The following is a 20,045-nucleotide window of genomic DNA, read 5'->3' as shown; positions in this document are numbered from 1 at the left end:
TTTGACGACCCGGTAAAAACCATGACACAGCCATAACAAAGGCTTAAACCAGATTGAAGACATGCGCGCCCCGTCCGCCTCGGATCAGAGCCGGGTGACGCAACTTACGAAACAGCTGTTACAATGGATTGAAGTTGAGATGCAGAAAACTCATATGTTCTACTGAATCTCCTATTTCAAGTTGCTGTTCGCTGAGTATGCTGTGTGACCCAGAATAGCAGTCTAAATGACCTGCATCTGCAGGCTTCATGACAAACATTCCACCTGGGGGCTGATGCGGGAACCGAAGATATGCAAGATCATCATAAAATTTTCACGCATGCTAAATGCTCAAAGTCCCAGATCTGGGTTGTATCATCGGAAGATTCTCTCTTATTTGCCATCCTGTCGCAAACAAAAAGAACTAAAATAAACAGTGCAGTCCAACGCCTGGTTGAAGAACATGTTATGGTCGTCAAGTGTAGATAAAAAATGGAAAATGCACGCTCTCGAGTCGTCTAGGTCGAGGCCTGAGCCCAGTGGCCACCATTGAGTGCCTCCGGAGGCACCCGCTGCTGCTTGATGAAAAGGTCGATCAGGGGCTGCATAGGCTCCATCTCTTTGTCTGACACCAGCTGGTAGTACTTGGCCACGGTCACAAAGTGCACAAAGCACATGTTCAAGATGTCATGCTTGTTGATATGCCAGAAAGGGTTCAACCAGTGAGCGTGGTACAGATGCGCGTAGCAGCGGAACATCTGCTTCATGATGCCCTGGCAGTCCTTGTAGAAGGTCTGGGGGAAACCGCTTGACTTGCCAATCCATTCATCAGCGCCGTTGCCATTTGCTGCGGGACTAGCGCCTTCTGTGGTGGGGGTGGCTGAGGCGTTTGCTGCATCCCTGATGGCGGAGGTTTCGGGGGTGCCGGTCACTTTCTCGGTGGGGAACATGACAGGGTCATGGATCTTGCTGACAATCCACTTCTCGACACGGTTGATGAATTTCGGCGCCGAGATCTTAGCGGCGCGGCCGTCGACAAGCCAGGTGTAGGTCAATCTATGAGACGCGTATCAGTTCTGTCAACCCCGGATTCCTTCACTACCCCGCAGTGTTCAACATACCGTCCAGCAGACATTGTCGGGCATGTACCCTCATTGCAAATAGGGATTCCGGTCACGCCATTCACCTCCTGAATCACCTGGAGCATACCGTGGAGCAAGCGATATTGTTCGACAACTAGTGGACCATCGCGTCAGCACCGATCCGCGAGATTTTGGATCGTGGTGGAATTTCTTACTCTGGTGAGCCAACCATTCACCCAGCTCGACATTCTTAGGGCAAGCACATAGTGTCAAGAAGTTACCCCTGACATTGAGTGGGGCGTACTTCTCCTGGAAGAAGTACTTGGGGGCATCGGGATCATTTGCGGCGAGGTTATCAATAGTTAAGCTGTTGGATAACGAGGGCGAGTTGGACATCGTGCCGGAACGAGGGTCTTGTGGTGCTTGCGCGGGATTCTTGGGGGGTTGGTTTTTGTTGTTTCCTCCCCTGCCAAACCCTTGGCGACTGCGAAAAGGAGGATACATTAGCAATAGGCCCGGGGCTGGGTCAGCTGGTTACTAGGGGGGTCCCTTGAGGAAAGCAAAAAGGGGTATTGGAGGGAAAGGAAAACATGATCAAATGGGCCATTTTCAACATTAAAGTTTGGAGGGGAATTGGAATGTGCCTTTCTGATGTGACGCCGCGACTCAAGTAGAGAGTGTATATGAGGGGGAACATCAGAGAGCATGAGGTTCGATTTCAAGGAGAAACCATATTTCCTGGGCTTGAGCCTCATCAACCATAAACTTACACGCTTTGGAAGAAAGTTGCCATTTTCGTAGACTTTGGTCGTGTCTGTATAAAATCCAATCCAATCCAATCAATTGCACACTGAGACACGATTGAAGGTCAAGAACGGTGAAAGATGCCCGAATGAATCCCACGGGTCCCACTTGACTCCTTTGGGTCCGGCCGCGGATCATCGTGTTGATCCGCCCAGAGTCCGCAATACAGTGCATGGAGTCGTCAAAAGTGAATGAGCTCCCGATCACCTTTTTTCCCTCCCTCTTTCCTTTTTTCTTTTGTATATTACTCCTCACGATAGCTTCTGATCTTGCTATCTGCAATTGGTTCCGAGCATCTTCCCAAACATGTCCTCTTCTGACGAGGAAGCTGTCCGCCGCCCCGGCCGCAGCAACGGCGTGCAAAGTCCTGTTCACAGCAATGCTCATGACTCCGGCGACGAGAACAAGAGCCCTTATGGGGCAGGAAATGACAATCTGGATGAGGATGACGACGCGGATCTCTTCGGCTCGGACGGAGATGACGATGGAGGAGAAAACGAGTATGGAACACTCTCAGACCAACAGAAGGCGCAATGAATCTGACTGTCACTTTAGTCGGCCTCGCCGCACCTTAGAGGATGAGCAACTGGATTCTGGTGACGACGAGAACCGCTACGATCGTCGCGAAGACCGCATGGACGAGGCTCCCGATGAGGATGGTTATGCCGAGACAGTCAACATCATGGACGTGGGCCTTGCGCGGGCGCCAGTACCAGCGACCAATGATGGAGAGGTACATGAAGATCAAAGTTTGAAGCATGGGAAACGCTTAAGCTAATTATTGCCGACAGGTCTACACCATGCGAGTTCCGGACTTCCTCTCGACCGAGGCGGAGGAGTTCAACCCGGAAACATACGTTGCGCCTCCCTATGCCACCGCTGCTACATCACTCTGCTGGCGCAAAGATCCCAAGAATGGATCTCTTCTACAGTCAAACGCCCGTATTATCCGATGGGAAGATGGTTCTTTAACCCTTCAACTTGCACACGCCCCTCTCGAGCAATATCGCATTGCATCCAAACCCCTCGCTCCCCTCAACAAGTCCGGCGAGTATGATACCAAGCTAGACTCACACGTCTACCTCGGTGCTGCAGTGGAAACTGCTTCGCTCTTCCGATTGACTTCCCATGTCACACATGGCCTCACAGTTCTACCGACAACAGTGGAGACAGACGACGCGGTCCTCAAACTTCAGGCATCTTTGGCCGCGGCCACCCGTGGTAACAAGAAGACTGCTGATGGCTCGGCACCTGTCATTGATACGATTGAGGATCCCGAACTGGCCCAGCGAAAAGCGGAACATATGGAGCGGGAGGCCATGCGGGCTGAGCGTCGTCGCCAACAGCTTGCGGATCGTGAAGCAGACCGTGGCCGCCGTGCACCTACCCGCTCTGGTCCAAGCGGCCTCAGTGTTGGTGGTCTCGAAGATGATGGCCTAGCTACACGAGCTCGCCCCAAGCCCCGCCGTCCTAATCGCCGCGGTGAAATCTACTCCGATGATGAAGAAGACTACGGTCGTGGTGCCCGTTCTCGTGAGGACGAATATGACGAGGACGACGGGTTCCTCGTTGGAAGTGATGAGGATATCGAGGAAGTTGATGACGAGGAGGAAGAAGAGTTGGAAGACGAGGATATGGATGCGGAGGGCGAGGTAGATGACGAGGTCGCCCCAGCCAAAGCTGCCCGCAAGACGGAGGCACCTCGTAGTGGAACACCTCCAGCCCGGAAGAAGAATCGGTACGTTGTGGACGACGAGGACGAGGAGTGATCCCATCCACTTCGTCCAGCTCCTTTTTCACTTTTCTTCTTTCCATCTGGTTTTCACGGCCTTGGCGTCATTTTACAGGTGTGGGCATACCGAGTCCATCTGGACTTAGCTAGTTTCTAACGTATTTGCCATTTTCGATACCAAAAATTATACATGTAATGAAATGATCGATGATTTCACTGGAACTTCAAATTGTAGCAGAATGTTCCCTGGAGGGTACTGTAGATTGGTCCACCATGAGGAAATCTGTGTGGAGTCGTTTGAGTACGAAAATCACATCAAAAGAAATCGCATTCCTCCAACCAGAATCAAACTCCATGTTTATGCTTATTCAAAACGATTAACCGCTCTCTTGTTTAGATGCCTCCGGGACCGAGCCTTCAGGAAATTCATGGGGCTCGAAGTTGAATTTCGAAATGACTGCGCGCGCACTACCAACAACCCGCATACAAAGCAGCTCCTTTTCATCAGTAGATTGTTCCTCCGACATAGCACCATTGAAAGAATTGAAAGGGTTTTGTGGAAATGGATGCCCACCAGGCTCATGCCAGCGCCGTTGCCGGTTCTCAACCTCATTGATTAAACCAAGTAGGGGTGGTTGGCCAGAGCAACGGCTCTCAACATTCGGGTCATAGGGACCACCAATGACGGCTCGGCGCACTATCTGCCGCAGCCAGCTACTCCACAAGTGTGCTGGATCCTCGCTTTGCAGCACGTGGGAGACATATTCTGGCGGGGCAGATTGCATGCCTAGCTCGACAGGATCGCTATTGTACACTCGCAGCCAGGCATCTGCAACGACTGTCAATAGCGTACCGGTAAACATGACGTTCTGCACGCCTGACGAGAAATTTTGGGGGCAGGCTTCGCAGCGAATGACATCCCGCGCCGTTCGAGCCGCGATGTAAAGGGAGCAGAGGGTATGATTGTTGACTGGGAAGGAAGCAATAGAGGATATATGGCTGAGACAGAGGTAGAGATATGATAGACATGTACACTGAGGCGGGGCGGAGTCGGAGCATAGAGATTGCGGGGTCAGTGGAAAAGAAGGTATATCGGAGAGGCTTGTTGAGGATGCGAAGGGCATGGCTGATGACTGAGACACAGTGGAAAAGTCTGGCCAAGGGCTTGAAGATGTGGGAACAGGAAGGTTGGGGTTCTTCATCCTGTCTGGCTGAAGACTATGGTTTTGGTTTCCATCTCCAGCCAATGGATCGGGCGGCGTGGACTGTGATAAAGGCGAGAGACTATGTGGTTGCCAGAAGAGTTGGGGACACAGATGTAGTGCATCGGTGGCAGCAATGGGGTCCGGAGCTATAAGAAAGGAGTTTGATGATGTATTGCCTGGACTAGGCCAGATGCTATTATTGGATTGAGTCGAGAAATCGGGTGTCTCTTCGTCTGCGCGAGCTTTCCTCTTCGGTGGGCGGCCCATAGGCTTCTGTATGGAGTAATGACATCGAATAGACTGTTTCAAGCAACGGGAGCAGCCAGTCAGATCTCCGGAGCACTTCAATTTTCGTGTCCCTGTTTGAATACTGATCAGCGCTAATCTGATAGCAATAGTTTCCTAAACTTACTGCACTCATCACAAGCCGCATGCCGTTTTGGTTCGGCACTTATGGCTGAATCGCCATTAGGCGCAGATGCTCTGACGTCTGTCATGGCGTTTCAACTTGACATTGCCTAACACCAGAACCAAGACAAACAAGCAATTAATTGAGCTTTGAATCAGCGATCGTCGATACGCGATAAGATTGGGGGGCAGTCATGTGGGCGGTGAGCGGAGTCGACAGAAAAGAAAAGAAAAAAAAAATCGCGGATCAAAGTATTCAAGCTCAAACGGCAATCATGGTCACCCGAAACGCCTCAAAGAAGCGCAAGGCTGTTACTCGTGATGTGGAGGAGGAAGCTGGGGTTTTCTCAGGTGATGAATTGAGCGCGGAGAATCTCGATGGCGCCCTCTCAGACAATGACAACGAACTTTCGGAGAGCGAAGATGAGAGCGATTCCGAAATCGAGCTGATTGACGACTTCAGCGATGAAGATGATGAGGAAGAGGAATTGGACAGCGACGAGATCCCATCCGATGACGAAGACGAGAAGGAGCAGAAAAAGACCGTCAAACGCTCCAATGCCGACGACCCCAATGTTCGTATCGTGAAGGATGCCAATGGAAACGACCGCTACCTATACGACGAAATCATTCCTGACGACAACTCGGACTATTCGGAGGCAGAGGAAAATGCCAACACTATTGGTGACATTCCTTTGACATTCTACGACCAGTACCCTCACATCGGTTACGACATCAATGGAAAGAAGATTATGCGCCCGGCCAAGGGTGAAGCGCTGGATGCATTGTTGGACAGCATCGAGATCCCCAAGGGCTGGACCGGTCTTACCGACCCATCCACTGGCAAGCCATTGAACTTGAGTCAATCTGAGTTAGAACTGTTGAAGAAGGTGCAGATGAATGAGATCACTAGCGAGGGATATGATCAATATGAGCCTCTGGTGGAATACTTCTCTGGCAAGCAGGAGATCATGCCACTTAGCGCTGCCCCGGAACCCAAGCGCCGATTCGTGCCATCTAAGCATGAGGCTAAGCGTGTGATGAAGATTGTGAAGGCTATCCGTGAGGGCCGCATTCTTCCATACAGGCCACCAGAGGAGCGTGAGGAACAGGATGATACCGTGGTCAACTTCGATCTCTGGGCCGATGAGGTCGAGCGAAAGGATCACATCATGCACATCCCGGCACCCAAGCTCCCGCCGCCTGGTTACGAGGAGAGCTATCACCCGCCCCCGGAGTATCTGCCCGATAAGAAAGAGCGCAAGGAGTGGGAGCAGACAGACCCCGAAGATCGTGAGAAGGAATTCCTGCCCAATGACTATGGTTCTCTCCGTCGTGTCCCAGGTTTCGAGAACTTTATTAAGGAAAAGTTCGAGCGTTGCTTGGATCTGTACCTGGCACCCAGAGTGCGTCGCAGCAAGCTGAACATCGATCCTGAAAGCCTTCTTCCCAAGCTTCCCAGCCCTGAAGAGCTCAAGCCCTTCCCCACGACCTGCGCGACAGTCTTCCGTGGACACAAGGGCCGTGTTCGCTCGCTCGCTGTGGACCCGACTGGAATCTGGCTTGCAACTGGTGGCGATGATGGTACCGTTCGTGTTTGGGAACTCCTGACTGGTCGCCAACTTTGGAGCATCAAGCTGAGTGATGAGGATGCTGTCAATGTGGTCAGCTGGCGTCCCGGTAAGGATGCCATCGTTCTTGCCGCCGCCTGTGGAGACGATCTCTACCTCGCAGTGCCTCCGATTGCCGACCCCGAGATCGAGAAGGCCAGTCTTGAGCTCGTCGATGCCGGTTGGGGTTACGCAGCATCTGCCCCTGCTCTCAACACCGTTGAGGCCAAGAAGGCCAACAAGCCCGTTCAGTGGATCCGGCCTTCATCTGCCCTGGCTGATGCAGGTGTTTCCGTCGTCATTCCTCTCCGTTACGTGCCCAAGTCCATTTCCTGGCACCGTCGTGGTGACTACTTCGTCACCGTTTGCTCCGGTGCCTCGACCCCGGCATCGGTGGCCATCTCCATTCACACTGTCTCCAAACACCTCACTCAATTCCCCTTCCGACGCCGTCTCAAGGGTGGTGGTCCCCCGCAGACAGCCCACTTCCACCCCTCGAAGCCGATCCTCTTCGTTGCCAACCAGCGCTCCATTCGCGCATACGACCTTTCACGACAACTGCTGGTCAAGATCTTGCAGCCTGGTGCGCGCTGGATCTCTTCCTTCGATATCCACCCTACCTCCTCGACTGCTTCCGGCGGCGATAACATCATTATCGGTTCGTACGATCGTCGTCTGCTCTGGCACGATCTCGACCTCTCGCCCCGCCCTTACAAGACTCTCCGTTACCACCGCAAGGCTATTCGTGCCGTCAAGTTCCACCCTGGTGGTCGCTACCCCTTGTTCGCGGATGCCAGTGACGACGGATCTATCCAGATCTTCCACGGCAGTGTCACTGGTGACATGCTTAGCAACGCCACCATTGTTCCGCTTAAGGTTCTCAAGGGTCACAAGATTACTGGAGAGTTGGGTGTCTTGGATATCGACTGGCACCCGCGTGAAGCGTGGTGTGTCAGTGCTGGTGCCGATGGTACATGTCGGTTGTGGATGTAATTTTGCTTCGGGGCTCATCTACATGATATCTTTTTCTCTTTTCCTATTTATGTTATCCATGGCGTTTTCTATTGTATGTGTGCATAGTTCTTTTGTATAGCCCATACTGTCCTAAAAGTACTTTTGAAAATATTTTCAAAAACCAGAGGCTAGAGATACAAATCATTGATCCAGTTTTCAACCTTTATCTTCGAGTATTTGCAATACAATAGGTTTCTATAGGGTACGTGAAAAATATTTCATCATTAGGCGGATGAATTTGCTTCATTTACTCAACGTGAATGTACTGCAAATTCACAGGGTATCTATGTCTAAAAAAGTGTACCCAGAAGATAACCAAAACCAGCTCGATATCACTTGCACGAGCGAACATGTAAACCAGGTTCTGGTCTCAAACCAAACCACCGTTACCGCTCCAGTCTCTCCGTAATTTCTCATACTTCTTCATGTCCGTAACGCTGGGCCGAACGAAAGTCTTCGCAGCCACGAAGTCCTCGATCCGAATACTATCACGACGCTTGATAGCCATGTAACCAGCGCGACGCAATAGAGATCCAAGATCCGCACCACTGAAACCTTCACAATCCTCAGCGAGTCTCCGTAGCTCGTCGTTGAATTCGATAGGCAAATTCCGGATAAGAGTCTGGAGAATCTCAACACGCTCAAGTGGCGAGGGGAGGTTGACGAAGAGCAGAGTCTCAAGACGGCCAGGACGGAGCATGGCTGGGTCAATGATATCGGGACGATTGGTGGCCGCGATGACATAGATACCCTGGCGGGTACCCAGACCGTCGAGCTCAGTGAGGAGGGTGTTGACGACACGGGCCGAGGCCTCGGAAAGAGTATCGTCACGGCGGGGAACAAGGGCATCCAACTCATCGAAGAAGATTACACAAGGAACAGAAGAGCGGGCGCGGACAAACACTTGGCGCACGGCACGTTCAGATTCACCGACAAATTTGTTCAGCAGCTCAGGACCCTTAACGCTGATGAAGTTGGCGCGCGACTCATTGGCCACGGCCTTGGCCAGCAATGTCTTACCACAACCAGGGGGACCCCAGAGGAGAACACCGGTGGGCGCAGTGATACCGACCTTTTCGTAGATATCGGGAGTTCTGATCGGCTCAACGATGGCAGTGGAAAGCTCATCGCGGACACCGCCCAGGGCACCAATATCAGCCCAAGTGGTATCAGGGATAGTGGCGAAGCCTTCACGCTTGGAGGAGGGTTGGATCTTAGGAAGTGCGGTGAAAAAGTCGGCGTTGGAGACAAGGACGGTTTCTGTCTCGTCGCCAATCGGGTTCTCTCTAGCGTGCGTGATGAGACGGCGAAGTTCTCGGACCCTGGGGCTAAGTTCGTCCTCTCCTTCAATTTCCATCTCCTCCCCACTGTTGGACTTCAGGATATCCAGATAACGCTTGATGGCCGCGGCACCTGCGGTGGAGACAAGGTCGTTGAGATCAGCACCGACAAAACCAGGCGTTCTCTTGGCCAAAGTCTTAAAGTCAAGATCATCCGCCATCTGCATCTTTCTGGTCAAGGCCCGAAGGATTTGCTCTCGGACAGGCTCTGAGGGAACGGTCATATTAATTTCCTTGTCGAAGCGACCTCCACGACGTAATGCGGCATCCAAACTGTCAGGGCGGTTGGTCGCTGCAAGAACAATAACGGGCTTTCCTTCCGTCTTTTCCAGAGAGATATCATCCATACAAGTAAGAAGCTGGGCGACAATTCTCTTCTCCATTTCTCTTTGAGCACTCTCTCGCTTTGGTGTAATAGCGTCGATCTCGTCAATGAAAATCAGACAAGGAGCGAGGCGCTTAGCCTCGTCAAAGTACTCGCGGAGAGCTTTCTCAGATTCACCCGACATGCCAGACACAACGGATGGAGCAGAGATTGAAATGAAAGGCACACCCAACTCTGCCGCAAATGCGTTTGCGATCATAGTCTTACCACAACCTGGAGGACCGTGTAACAGCACTCCACGCGGCGGCTGTACATTTGACGAGATGTAAACCTGTGGCCGAGTCATGGGCAGGATAATCATGTCGCCCAATTGCTCCACCACTTCGTCCAAGCCACCCAAGTCCGCCAAACTGACATGTGTAGGAGGGGAACGGTCGACCGCCGCATCGGCTTTGCGTCTTTTGGAAGCTGATTCTCCGCCTTCCTTCTTTCTCTTCGAGGATGTGCCTGACGACTCGGATTTTTTGGCTGTAGCTGCCTTCGGGGTATTCCACATGCCGACGATGCTCTGGTTGACGCCATTGGTTTCCTAAAATGACATTGTTTAGTCTTCTGGTGACCGGCAAGCTCATTCTGTAGCATCGCTTACCACCACAGGCGGCTCCTCTAGACCCTCGAAATCACCCTCCACTGAGTCTTCCTCATCGTCCCCGCCTAGATCGGCTTTGACCACCTCCAATACGCGCTCCAGGCTGTCTTCCAGTTGCCTTTTTGGTCTGCGGTTTAAACTCGAATTGGACTTTTTGATCTGTTCATAAATTGCCGGGGCAGAAAGGCGAATGCGACTGGTCTCGGGTTGATCGTCAATAATTTTGCGCACGACCTGGTAGACCTACACAAGGCGTCAGTAAGGTGACAAAGAGACATAATTCTAAAACATCGAAGTCATACATCACGGTCTAAGCCCTGGCTGAGGGTCGGTCTACCTGCACGAGGCCGAGGCATGGTGTAGATTTGAGTGCGATAACCAGAAAAAAAAAGATTTGGGGAAAAGAGCGGGAAAGATTAATCGGACGATTCGGGGTTTAGCGGCCGCCCATTAGCGGTGGACTCCAACGTCATCCGCGGAACTCGAATGCTTTCAACTCTACAATATAATGCGAAATGGGAAATACCAGCAGCTCACCGAAGATCTCGTCTCAGGACCGGTGAGTTTTACTATCTTCAACCCCCCTTCGATGAACCCATTCGGGATGGGCCGCCCCCGATAAAGGAAGAGAGCATATGGACCCCTCACGAGACCCCTCCTATACATGCTCCACCATCTTCTTAGACAAATGGTGACTGACTCATGGAAAATTTAGGGCGATCCTTGATCTCAAAAACCAGCGCGATAAGCTAAAGCAATATCGGAAACGTATCACTGTCCTCACCGACCGCGAGACCGAAATCGCCAAAGAATGCCTGGCGCAGAACGATCGGCGACGAGCGCTACTCGCGTTGAGGCGCAAGAAATATCAAGAGTCACTATTGGATAAGACTGATGGCCAACTCGCACAGCTGGAGCAATTAGCCAGTCAGGTGGAGTTTTCGCTCGTACAGAAGGACGTGTTGTTTGGCTTGCAGCAGGGTACCGAGGTTCTACAGGCGATCAACAAGGAGATGGGTGGGATCGAGGGCGTGGAGCGACTTATGGGAGAGACAGCGGAAGCACGCGCTTATCAAGAGGTACGAAGACTGCTGTTCCGCTGTTTTATAGAACGGGCTAACGGAGATTCAACTCTAGGAAATAAGCCAAATGCTCGAGGGCAATCTTACAAACCAGGACGAAGACGACGTCGAGGAAGAATTGGAGGCCTTGCAGCGCGAGACTCAGCCCAATGTTGTGCCGAAGTTGCCTAGTGCCCCGAACAATAAGTTGCCTACACCAGAAGAGGCAGAGGCAGAGGGCCCAGCGGAGCCAACCAGGTCCAAAACGAAGACCCGGACAGCCGCGCTAGCTGCATGATAGCTTTTTTGTCTTTGCATAACTTTGATCAAATCATTGCATGGCGTTGGTGGCTTGCTTTAATGTAACTTCATTCTTATCATCATTCATTATTGTTTGGCATGTAGATATCGTTAATACACTCAATTGGCTTCCCAAGAGATATGGACCCGATTCATCTATCAAGCCTTCTTTGCCTTCCTGTATTCAAACCCGAAGCTTACTGGCCAGGCATGACATGATTTCCGACGCCATTAACACCGGGGATAGCGACATGGTCATTGGGGTTGGCTGCCGCTTCGTACAAGAAGCTCACAGGTTCCCGGTTCAGCGCCATAAATTGGCCCTTGAACCCAACGTAACCTACCTTGGTGACATCCTCTTCTCCATCACTCCAATTGTCTTCGAAGAAAAGGGTGATAGATGTGGTGGTGTTCCAGTGGGCACGATTCAGAGGAAGCTCAAAGACATCGGCTCCAGCTTGTGGCTGCGGGACTTCAATTGTTTGTGTTGGAGAAAGTTCTGAGGCCATGGAGAAGTCAAGATCATCGCGATTCTTGAACAGCTTAACGGTCTTGGGAGCGGAGGAGGTGGGAGCAGTGTACAGGAGGAGAGAGTGTACTTTGACTTGACCGGTAAACCTGGTGGTGACTTAATTTAGCTTCTGCTTTTTTTTATCTGATCATGCCTCGGCGATCGTGAGGGACATAGTGGGGTTCTCAAATTGCAGCAAGCTCCAAGTAGCAAAAACCGCATGCAAAGAGAGCACAATGTAATATCAAATAAAGGCAGAGAGGACTTACGGAATGTACATAAGGAGCTGCTCATCGGCATCACTCTCGAGCTCAGGTTCGTCACTCAGTCGTTCCGACCAGGTCTTTCGGACGATTGCAGCTCCGGCTTTGGGTGCAGCCTCTGCTAACAGTCAGCCACAATTATGATGCGGAAGTATTATAGCACGATATACTGGACTTTACCATTAAGAGTACTGATCGAATCGAAGTCGATTTGGGTGTAGAGAAGAGACTGGATAGCCGGGGTAATATCATTTGTGTGATCGTGCTCTCCATGGCAGTGCCCGCCATGGCCATGGTCGTGGTGGTCATGACCAGACATAGTGGGTGGTTGAATTAGTTTTGATGATGAGACCAGAGAGAACCTTGGAAGTCAAAATCTCAAGGTCGATGCTGAAGAGCGGAGCTTCTCCACATCCCGTGACGTCGATCAACAATGAGCTTAATGAGAACCAATGAAGGGGAAAATATAGATGGATGAACGCCACATTAGATTGAAAGGAAGCGCTGTGTTAAATGCCCTGATTCAAATTTCTATTGTATTCCTAAATTTCAACGCCTGGGTATCTTTCGACTTCTTTATTTCCCATAAACAGAATACATCTAGGTCACCCGGTAATATTCCGGTGCATATTCCAAGAGATAGCCTTTCTCGATTTTTGTGATGTCACGGATGTACGTTTTGTCACCTGTTTGCATGATTTCATGGAAAATCACCCAATCTGCTTTTCGATTCTACATAGCAAGTCAGTAAAAATATATATAGATTGCATCGACGTAGAGGCAATACTCACAAACATCAAAGAACTAGGGTGAGCATGGAGAGTAAGACCTCCGCTGACGGTCTTGAAGGTGCCGTCTGGCTGCATCTTGGCGGCATGGGCAAAGTAGCCAGTTGTAAGACACCGCTGAATTTGCTCTGGCATTCCGCTTGCGGTCTGCTGGTGAGATGATAGAGTCTCGTCAACCTGGATGCCGAAGCGTTCGAGATACCGTTTCAATTGGCCACGGACACTGACTGCCCGTAGTAGAGCCCGGTAGTTCAACAAGTTGTCACGACACCACTTCGAATCCTTTTTGCCTTTGGTCACGAATGCTTGATATACATTCAAGTAGGTGAGATGATCACCTTCTTCAACGGCGAACTTGCGTCGATGGCTCTCCGCAGCCTTCTTATTATCGCTATGTTGCACCCAAACAGTGCCCTGCAAACTGACCATGGCTGCAATAGAAAGAATCTCACCCAAGCATTTGAATGCAGGCGCAGCAAGTAAAACTTTGGCCATCATGGGGTCTACCGCAAGCTCTGCCATCCGCATACCCAGTGGCTTGGTGAGTTTGGCATAATCATCAACTGCACCAAGGGAAAACAATAGCTCAAAGGCCCGGATTACCAGTTCCGCAGGTGGTGATGTCAAAAAGTCAAATCGAACAATATTATCGATACCCAATGCTTTTAGTTGCATGACGATAGGGGCAAGGTTTGCTCGCTGAATTTCAGGAATAGTCGCTTCAGGCAGTTGCTCATAGGTCTGTTGCGTGTAGAGGCGGAAGCATTTACCGGGTCTCGTTCTCCCCGCTCGACCGGCCCGCTGAGTAGCGGAGGCCTTAGAAATTGGCACCGCTGTCAGGGTTTCAATCCCACTGCTGGGATTATAAGCCCGGAGTTTGGCGAAGCCACAATCAATAACATACACGATTCCGTCAATCGTGACTGAGGCTTCCGCAATATTGGTTGACACAATCACCTTTCGTGTGTTTTCCGGCGCCGGCTCAAAGACGTACATTTGCTGTTCCGTAGTAAGACCAGCATACAACGGCAATGAAAGCAAAGAAGGAGATTTTGGATGAAGAGATGCGGCTCGTTCAGATATTAATTGAATTGCCCGGTCGATCTCTTCCCTGCCTGTCAAGAAAACAAGCACATCACCTTCTGCTTCTTGTGTGTGAATATCAAACACCGTTTTGACGGCCCTCTCAACGTAGTCCTCTGCTGGGGTTTCAAGGAATAATGTGTCCACAGGATACATCCGGCCTTCTATGCTGATAATTCTCCCAACTTTCCCACCAAGATCAGCAGGCTCTGCGTCGGGTTGGTACTCTTCCCCAGCAAAAAATTTGAGAAAGTCCTCTGCTTGCAATGTTGCACTGCTGATGATAATACGAAGCTCAGGACGTTTCTTCATGATTTTTTTTAGGACTCCAAGGAGGACGTCGGTGCTCAGGGATCTCTCATGAGCCTCATCGACCATAATCACGGAGTACCGGGATAATAGAGGATCTACCAAGGCTTCTCGAAGCAGCATTCCATCCGTGAGGAACTTCACCCTGGTTGCAGCAGAGGTCAAATCCTCAAACCGAATTGAGTAACCTACTTCCTCTCCGACCTTGCAGCGCATCTCCTCTGCAACTCTCGTAGCAACCGTAGTGGCAGCCACTCGTCGAGGCTGATATTAAAAGTCAGTATTATATCACCCAATAACTCTGGATTCTAATGTACCTGAGTAACGGCGATGACTTTTCCATCCTCGCACCAGCCTGCTTGATCGAGATATTGGGGGAGTTGAGTTGTTTTCCCGCTTCCGGTTTGACCAACCACTATGGTGACCGGGTATGTCTCAACCAGGTACAGGAGGCTTGCTTTGTGACGTGCAATGGGTAAAAGTGCTGCTGGTTTATACAAGGCCGGAATGAAGGAGGTTGACAAATCCTGATCTGAAGCCATTTTCTTCTCTTTCTGCAGACGCAGATCAAAGGTACACTGAACTCTTGCTTCAGTCTGTAGATCATGAAATTCCCATGTAAGAATTAGAGCACAGCATGCTGTGACCGCGGAGCTCTATTGAAATGACAATTGAGATTCTATGGTGAGAACAATGTACAGAGAAGATTCCATGCGACTATAAAAGCTCCCGCGACCATCACGTGCACCACGTCACTTGTTTAGAGCTTCCCCAATTGTTTCCTGCCTGCGCCTCACTCTCTTTCTCTTGTTCCTACAGGCAACCCTTTTTTTTGCTCCTGTCTGTTGTCGCCCGATTTTCTTATTGATTTCGATACGCAAATACCACCCAAAATGTCTGAAGAGGAGAAGACTGTATGTAGCCCTTCTGCCTGCAGCTCTGAACCGGAGGCTGATTATAATCTGCAGTCCACTCCCAGCAAACCTGCAGCTATGCCTGCGCTTAACAGTCCCCGCGCTGAGTCGCCTACGACTGCGCGACCACTAGATTTTGATGATGAGCCCCAGGAGTCTGGCGTGACCACGGTCAACAACCCCCCTTCCCAACAGACCGCCACTGAAACTCCCCCCGCTGCCCCGCCGAAGCCGCCCCGGCCTATGAGCCCGAAACAACATGCAGAGAATACGCTCAAAGAAGCTTTCCCTACAATCGACGCTGGGGTAATCAAAGCGGTTTTAACCGCCAGCAATTGGAATGTCGAACGAGCATTCAATGCGCTCCTCGGTCCGTAGATATCCTGTGGGACAGATATGACAAGGAACTGACCTGGACAGGCATGACGGATCCGACTGCCCAGGAGGATATGACTCCTCCCCCGAAGCCTCCTCGCCCTACCCAACCTGCCACTTCTACAGCTCGGAGCCAACTAGAATCCGACGAACAGTATGCTCGCCAATTGGCTGAACATTACAACTCGTCCGGACGCCGAGGACAGGCCCCAGGATGGCGGAACGACCCCCGGTATCACCAACCACGAGGAAGCGAGGATTCTGAGGAGAAGGAGTACAGCTTCTTTGATGGTAACACCCCCTGTTCGGTTTCCGGCAAATATACTAGGACTGACCGTGGGATGATTCGCAGATGACTTGCCGGTGATTCGTGACAACCTGCGCAAGGGCTTCTTGGAAACGCAGTCTAAGGTCAATTCATGGGTTACAAACTTCAAGAAGAGACTTGATGGAGATGATTTGGATGAGGAGCCTAGTCAAAGCCAGGAGCAGCCTGCGCCGTATGGGCGTCCGCGACGAAGTGGTGACATGGCTCGTCGCAGTGGAGATCGGGAGCGCTATGATGCAGACCCTCAGGTTCTAGGGGATGATTTTTCGGCTCTTGAACTAAGGGACGGTGAAGGTTTGTATCCTATTCAATTTGGACATATCCCCATTCGACTAACGACATCGTGTCAGCTCCCCCGGCCCGTCCACCTCGCCCTCTGGCCAACACGAACTTTAAGAAAACATCATCACCCTCCCCCGACAGGCGGAAAGTGTCTTTCCAGGATGGACCACCTACTGAAATTGATACTGGACGCAATTCCTCAAGTGGTGGCAAGTCAAGCAAATGGCAGCCCTTGGCGACCGTTGAGCCTTCTCCCGTGGCGGAGAATGACCCATTCAGCCTCGGAGATAGCGATGACGAGAAGGAAACCAAGACCAAAGAACAGACCACCGTACCAGAGAGTGAACAGCTCAAGCAGGCGACAGCCGAGGCTATGTCCGGTGACATGGCCTCCAAGGATAAGGACACCAAGACCGAGAACTCTTCGAAATAATGCGGAGAACCATGTGTAATTGCTTTGAATATTGCCTATGTTGGCCTTGATTTATCTTCATGACTTGCAAATTCCTGAGCCATCCTTTACCTTCATTTCCACTAATGCGCATCGCATCCAGCAGATTCGGGGTACTACATCAACCTCCGAAGAGATTACAAGTTCTAGTTTTATGATAACGAGAAAGTAGCCTAGACGGCCTTTAATCAATTCCAAGATTTGATCTCCATTACCTGGACAGTATTAAACAAAAGGGTATCTCTCAGATCAGGTCACGTAGACCAATCAACGCTGTAAACCATAGACAAACTACTACTCCATCAGAGCAGTCTTGTCCAAAACGTCCCAAAGTGGAACAATAATAGTCGTACAATGCTCACACCAGATCACCACTGGCGCTACTGAGCCCGATTGACATTCGCAGACTCCTTGCGCAGGTCTTTAACCACGGCCTACACAAAAGAAATGGTCAGTTTAAATCATATCCCTATCTTTGATTTGCCGATCAGACGTCAAGTATCCTCGGGCTGGGGTCTCCTACCGCAAGAGCATCAGGATTGACACCATTCTCAATGAGGGAGACACATAGAGACAGCTCTGTGCGGCTCAGGTTGGTGTTCTGGGGTCGTGAGTTAGCATTTAACTGTCTCAGACGAGTCACTCCCGTGCGGTAGAGCGATGGACTAGGATACACACCAGGATCTTGGAGATATCCTCGAGAATATCGATGACATCGCGCGCAGCCTGGCGCTTGTTGTCAGCATCCGTAGGCATATTGTCTGACCACGCTTGCCTGTCTATGGAGACGCGAAGGGGCTGGTGTTGATATCGGGAGGACGTGGTTCGTAGGATTCCAAGGTTGTTTGGTGGGGATTTTGGGCGGAAACTCCGCGTGCACTTCATAAGCTGCACATGAACCGGCATTGGGATCCAATGAATCAACCACACCCTTCAGGGCTCTCCTTGTTTAAATCGGACATGGAGTAAATCATCGCTCTATTTTATGGCTCTATTTTATGTTTGATCAAAAACATTAAATCCCAAATACGCACATCAATCTCTTCATGGGCATATTCAGCGGGCAGAATAGCGGTCTTGATGCCCTCATTAATCGGCCTCGACCAGGGCTCTGGCAACAATTCCTGGCCAATCCGTGCACTTCCATAGCACAGAATGTATACATGTGGCGCGAGAGAATCCCTGCGCAGCCGCTCAGCAACCCGGTGTCGATCATCTGCATATCCGACACACATAACACCAAACCAAAATGCGCAGACGGGGACATCCTTATCCATGCCGGAGACTTGACACAGTCTGGCTCCTTCAAAGAGATGCAGGATGCCTTGGATTGGCTAAAAGCACAATCACACCCGACGAAGATCGTCATCGCTGGTAACCATGACCTTCTTCTTGATCGGTGTCAAGACCCAGTATCCTCGAAAACAGAAACGACTGCAGAAGCAGAGCGGCAAATGCTAGACTGGGGTGATATTATCTACCTCGAGGATTCAGAAACAACAGTTTTCTGTGCTAATGGCCGTCGGCTGCGTATTTACGGTAGCTCACATTCACCGCAGCACGGTACGCCAGCGTTCCAGTTCCCACGCTCCGAGGACATCTGGGCGAATACTATCCCCAAGGATGTCGATGTACTTGTGACGCACTGTCCACCGGCGGGACATCTAGATGGACTTCAGCTGGGCTGTGTCCATCTTTTACGGGAAGTGTGGCGTGCGCGCCCTCGGGTTCATGTATTTGGGCACATCCACGAGGGAATGGGGACCGAGTGGGTGAATTATGATGGGTTGCAAAGGAAATATGAGAATGTTTCTCTATCTGGAGGAGGAGTTTGGAATCTTATGTGTGTGCTCCTGGAGTTTATCAAGGCGTCCTTGCGTCCGGATGTTGAGGCGAAGGGGTTATTTGTGAATGCTTGCATGGTTGGGGGACTGCGGGATGAAGAACGTCGAGATCCGATTAAAGTGATTATTTAGAGCCTATAGATACATAGATAACCACCGGCAAAACTGAGACGAAGAGTTAAGAAGGTAGCACTACATGGACCGGGACGGTTGAGATTGAGGTCACTATCGCTTTTCCTATTATATTCCGATCAATTATTAGCTAGAAGACGAGTGCTACTCCATTTCTAACAATTGCCTGATAGACAGTCTTTCCAATCCCCTCCTTTTTCTTCTTTCTCGTGTGAGAAGAAATCTATTCTTCGTAGAACAAGATACGTGTTTGCCTGAGGCAGTACAAGTGGGCCAAACAAATCCTGCATGAAATGACTTGATCAACCTACAGAGTAGCATCACTGCGCCTCTATCAAGCCCGGGAATTCATTCCCTAAATAAATCACACGCATCAAATTTTTAAGCGCGGCGCGTCTGAGACCGCTCCATTCAAGACCGTAACACGTTGGAATGAGCTGAGATCTTAACGGCGCGATCAAGAATGCCGCCCACAATAACCATCTCGGACATTCATTCCTTGAAGAGGAAAGAGGCGCTGGAGATCCTTGCCCAATTAACCAGGATCGAAAAAAAGACATTTCCGACCAATGAGGCTTTCGGCTTTGGAGAAGAGCTGTGGAGAAAAAAGCCTAACACGCGAGTCATATACGCGACCCAAGCTAAGGAGGGCACTCGACCGGAGCTCATTGCTTATGCAGTGTACGTGCGCCAAAAGGGTGTAGCCCTCCTACACAAGGTCTGCGTGATAGAAGCCTGTCGCCGACAGGGTGTAGGGCAACAGCTCATGTCCTACATTCAGGAGCGCCTACGGAAGGAGGGCTGCCAGTACATTCAGCTATGGGTAGACAAGGCCAGGGAACCTGCCCGCGCATTGTATGGGAGATGTGGATTCAAGGAGCAGGAGGAGATCCCTGACTATTATGCCCCTGGACGGACCGGTATTCGAATGGTCCTGGACTTGGAACGTGATGGATGAAAGCCACCTGCAGCTATCCGAAGCACACTACGGGGCTTTCCCTCAAATGCACGGTTAGTTCGTGATCCTTACCTTTTAGGCCTTTTGGAAATGTGAAGAGGGGTCAAAAATCATGGGAGTGGTTGGGCCCTGCGCTCCTTGGTTGGTGAAGGAGCCACCCCTTGCTGCTTGAAACGTGAGCCCCGAACCCCGACGCGCTTCCCCCCATTCTCGGCTGTCACTCTGCACTCCGCTGCATACTTCAGTGACGTCTAGCATATCCAGGCATGGCTTTCATGGAAGGGCACGCCTTGAATGG

General features: G+C 50.9%; 12 protein-coding genes across 12 annotated transcripts; 6 read left to right on the top strand and 6 right to left on the bottom strand.

Moving 5' to 3' along the window:
* Window positions 1-497: 497 nt before the first annotated feature.
* Window positions 498-1,854, bottom strand: N7484_010759 (Mob1/phocein family protein; the record flags this gene model as incomplete). The annotated part of the gene is made up of 4 exons (XM_057121146.1): window positions 498-1,035; window positions 1,101-1,215; window positions 1,277-1,545; window positions 1,832-1,854. 4 exons carry the CDS (start codon window positions 1,852-1,854, stop codon window positions 498-500), a joined length of 945 nt encoding a protein of 314 aa, XP_056966900.1.
* A 317-nt stretch (window positions 1,855-2,171) lies between these two features.
* On the top strand, window positions 2,172-3,634 carry N7484_010758 (Paf1-complex subunit LEO1; the record flags this gene model as incomplete). Its single annotated transcript, XM_057121145.1, has 3 exons — window positions 2,172-2,365; window positions 2,421-2,598; window positions 2,657-3,634. The coding sequence occupies 3 exons, from the start codon at window positions 2,172-2,174 to the stop codon at window positions 3,632-3,634; spliced, it is 1,350 nt and encodes a 449-aa protein (XP_056966899.1).
* Window positions 3,635-3,974: 340 nt separating this feature from the next.
* Window positions 3,975-5,299, bottom strand: N7484_010757 (Zn(II)2Cys6 transcription factor rglT; the record flags this gene model as incomplete). Its single annotated transcript, XM_057121144.1, has 2 exons — window positions 3,975-5,161; window positions 5,215-5,299. The coding sequence occupies 2 exons, from the start codon at window positions 5,297-5,299 to the stop codon at window positions 3,975-3,977; spliced, it is 1,272 nt and encodes a 423-aa protein (XP_056966898.1).
* Window positions 5,300-5,485: 186 nt separating this feature from the next.
* Window positions 5,486-7,813, top strand: erb1 (ribosome biogenesis protein ERB1; the record flags this gene model as incomplete). The annotated part of the gene is made up of 1 exon (XM_057121143.1): window positions 5,486-7,813. One exon carries the CDS (start codon window positions 5,486-5,488, stop codon window positions 7,811-7,813), a length of 2,328 nt encoding a protein of 775 aa, XP_056966897.1.
* Window positions 7,814-8,204: 391 nt separating this feature from the next.
* On the bottom strand, window positions 8,205-10,504 carry N7484_010755 (putative AAA family ATPase/60S ribosome export protein Rix7; the record flags this gene model as incomplete). The annotated part of the gene is made up of 3 exons (XM_057121142.1): window positions 8,205-10,088; window positions 10,149-10,391; window positions 10,451-10,504. The coding sequence occupies 3 exons, from the start codon at window positions 10,502-10,504 to the stop codon at window positions 8,205-8,207; spliced, it is 2,181 nt and encodes a 726-aa protein (XP_056966896.1).
* Window positions 10,505-10,663: 159 nt separating this feature from the next.
* N7484_010754 (ESCRT-III subunit protein VPS20) lies at window positions 10,664-11,507 on the top strand (the record flags this gene model as incomplete). Its single annotated transcript, XM_057121141.1, has 3 exons — window positions 10,664-10,707; window positions 10,864-11,227; window positions 11,286-11,507. 3 exons carry the CDS (start codon window positions 10,664-10,666, stop codon window positions 11,505-11,507), a joined length of 630 nt encoding a protein of 209 aa, XP_056966895.1.
* A 199-nt stretch (window positions 11,508-11,706) lies between these two features.
* On the bottom strand, window positions 11,707-12,602 carry N7484_010753 (PITH domain-containing protein; the record flags this gene model as incomplete). Its single annotated transcript, XM_057121140.1, has 3 exons — window positions 11,707-12,127; window positions 12,290-12,401; window positions 12,464-12,602. 3 exons carry the CDS (start codon window positions 12,600-12,602, stop codon window positions 11,707-11,709), a joined length of 672 nt encoding a protein of 223 aa, XP_056966894.1.
* A 281-nt stretch (window positions 12,603-12,883) lies between these two features.
* On the bottom strand, window positions 12,884-15,005 carry N7484_010752 (putative ATP dependent RNA helicase; the record flags this gene model as incomplete). Its single annotated transcript, XM_057121139.1, has 3 exons — window positions 12,884-13,015; window positions 13,075-14,727; window positions 14,781-15,005. The coding sequence occupies 3 exons, from the start codon at window positions 15,003-15,005 to the stop codon at window positions 12,884-12,886; spliced, it is 2,010 nt and encodes a 669-aa protein (XP_056966893.1).
* A 351-nt stretch (window positions 15,006-15,356) lies between these two features.
* N7484_010751 (CUE domain-containing protein) lies at window positions 15,357-16,795 on the top strand (the record flags this gene model as incomplete). Its single annotated transcript, XM_057121138.1, has 5 exons — window positions 15,357-15,377; window positions 15,432-15,747; window positions 15,798-16,043; window positions 16,105-16,374; window positions 16,431-16,795. 5 exons carry the CDS (start codon window positions 15,357-15,359, stop codon window positions 16,793-16,795), a joined length of 1,218 nt encoding a protein of 405 aa, XP_056966892.1.
* Window positions 16,796-17,193: 398 nt separating this feature from the next.
* On the bottom strand, window positions 17,194-17,569 carry N7484_010750 (mitotic-spindle organizing protein 1; the record flags this gene model as incomplete). The annotated part of the gene is made up of 3 exons (XM_057121137.1): window positions 17,194-17,247; window positions 17,337-17,414; window positions 17,492-17,569. 3 exons carry the CDS (start codon window positions 17,567-17,569, stop codon window positions 17,194-17,196), a joined length of 210 nt encoding a protein of 69 aa, XP_056966891.1.
* A 290-nt stretch (window positions 17,570-17,859) lies between these two features.
* N7484_010749 (metallophosphatase domain-containing protein) lies at window positions 17,860-18,789 on the top strand (the record flags this gene model as incomplete). The annotated part of the gene is made up of 1 exon (XM_057121136.1): window positions 17,860-18,789. The coding sequence occupies one exon, from the start codon at window positions 17,860-17,862 to the stop codon at window positions 18,787-18,789; it is 930 nt and encodes a 309-aa protein (XP_056966890.1).
* A 463-nt stretch (window positions 18,790-19,252) lies between these two features.
* N7484_010748 (GNAT family N-acetyltransferase) lies at window positions 19,253-19,747 on the top strand (the record flags this gene model as incomplete). The annotated part of the gene is made up of 1 exon (XM_057121135.1): window positions 19,253-19,747. One exon carries the CDS (start codon window positions 19,253-19,255, stop codon window positions 19,745-19,747), a length of 495 nt encoding a protein of 164 aa, XP_056966889.1.
* Window positions 19,748-20,045: the final 298 nt, after the last annotated feature.

The sequence above is a fragment of the Penicillium longicatenatum genome (genome assembly GCF_028827895.1).
Source record: "Penicillium longicatenatum strain IBT 33135 chromosome Unknown contig_7_segment0_segment0, whole genome shotgun sequence".
Lineage (NCBI taxonomy): Eukaryota > Fungi > Ascomycota > Eurotiomycetes > Eurotiales > Aspergillaceae > Penicillium > Penicillium longicatenatum.
The sequence above is the reverse complement of the archived record's forward strand: the minus strand, read 5'-3'. Positions and strand labels throughout refer to the sequence as shown.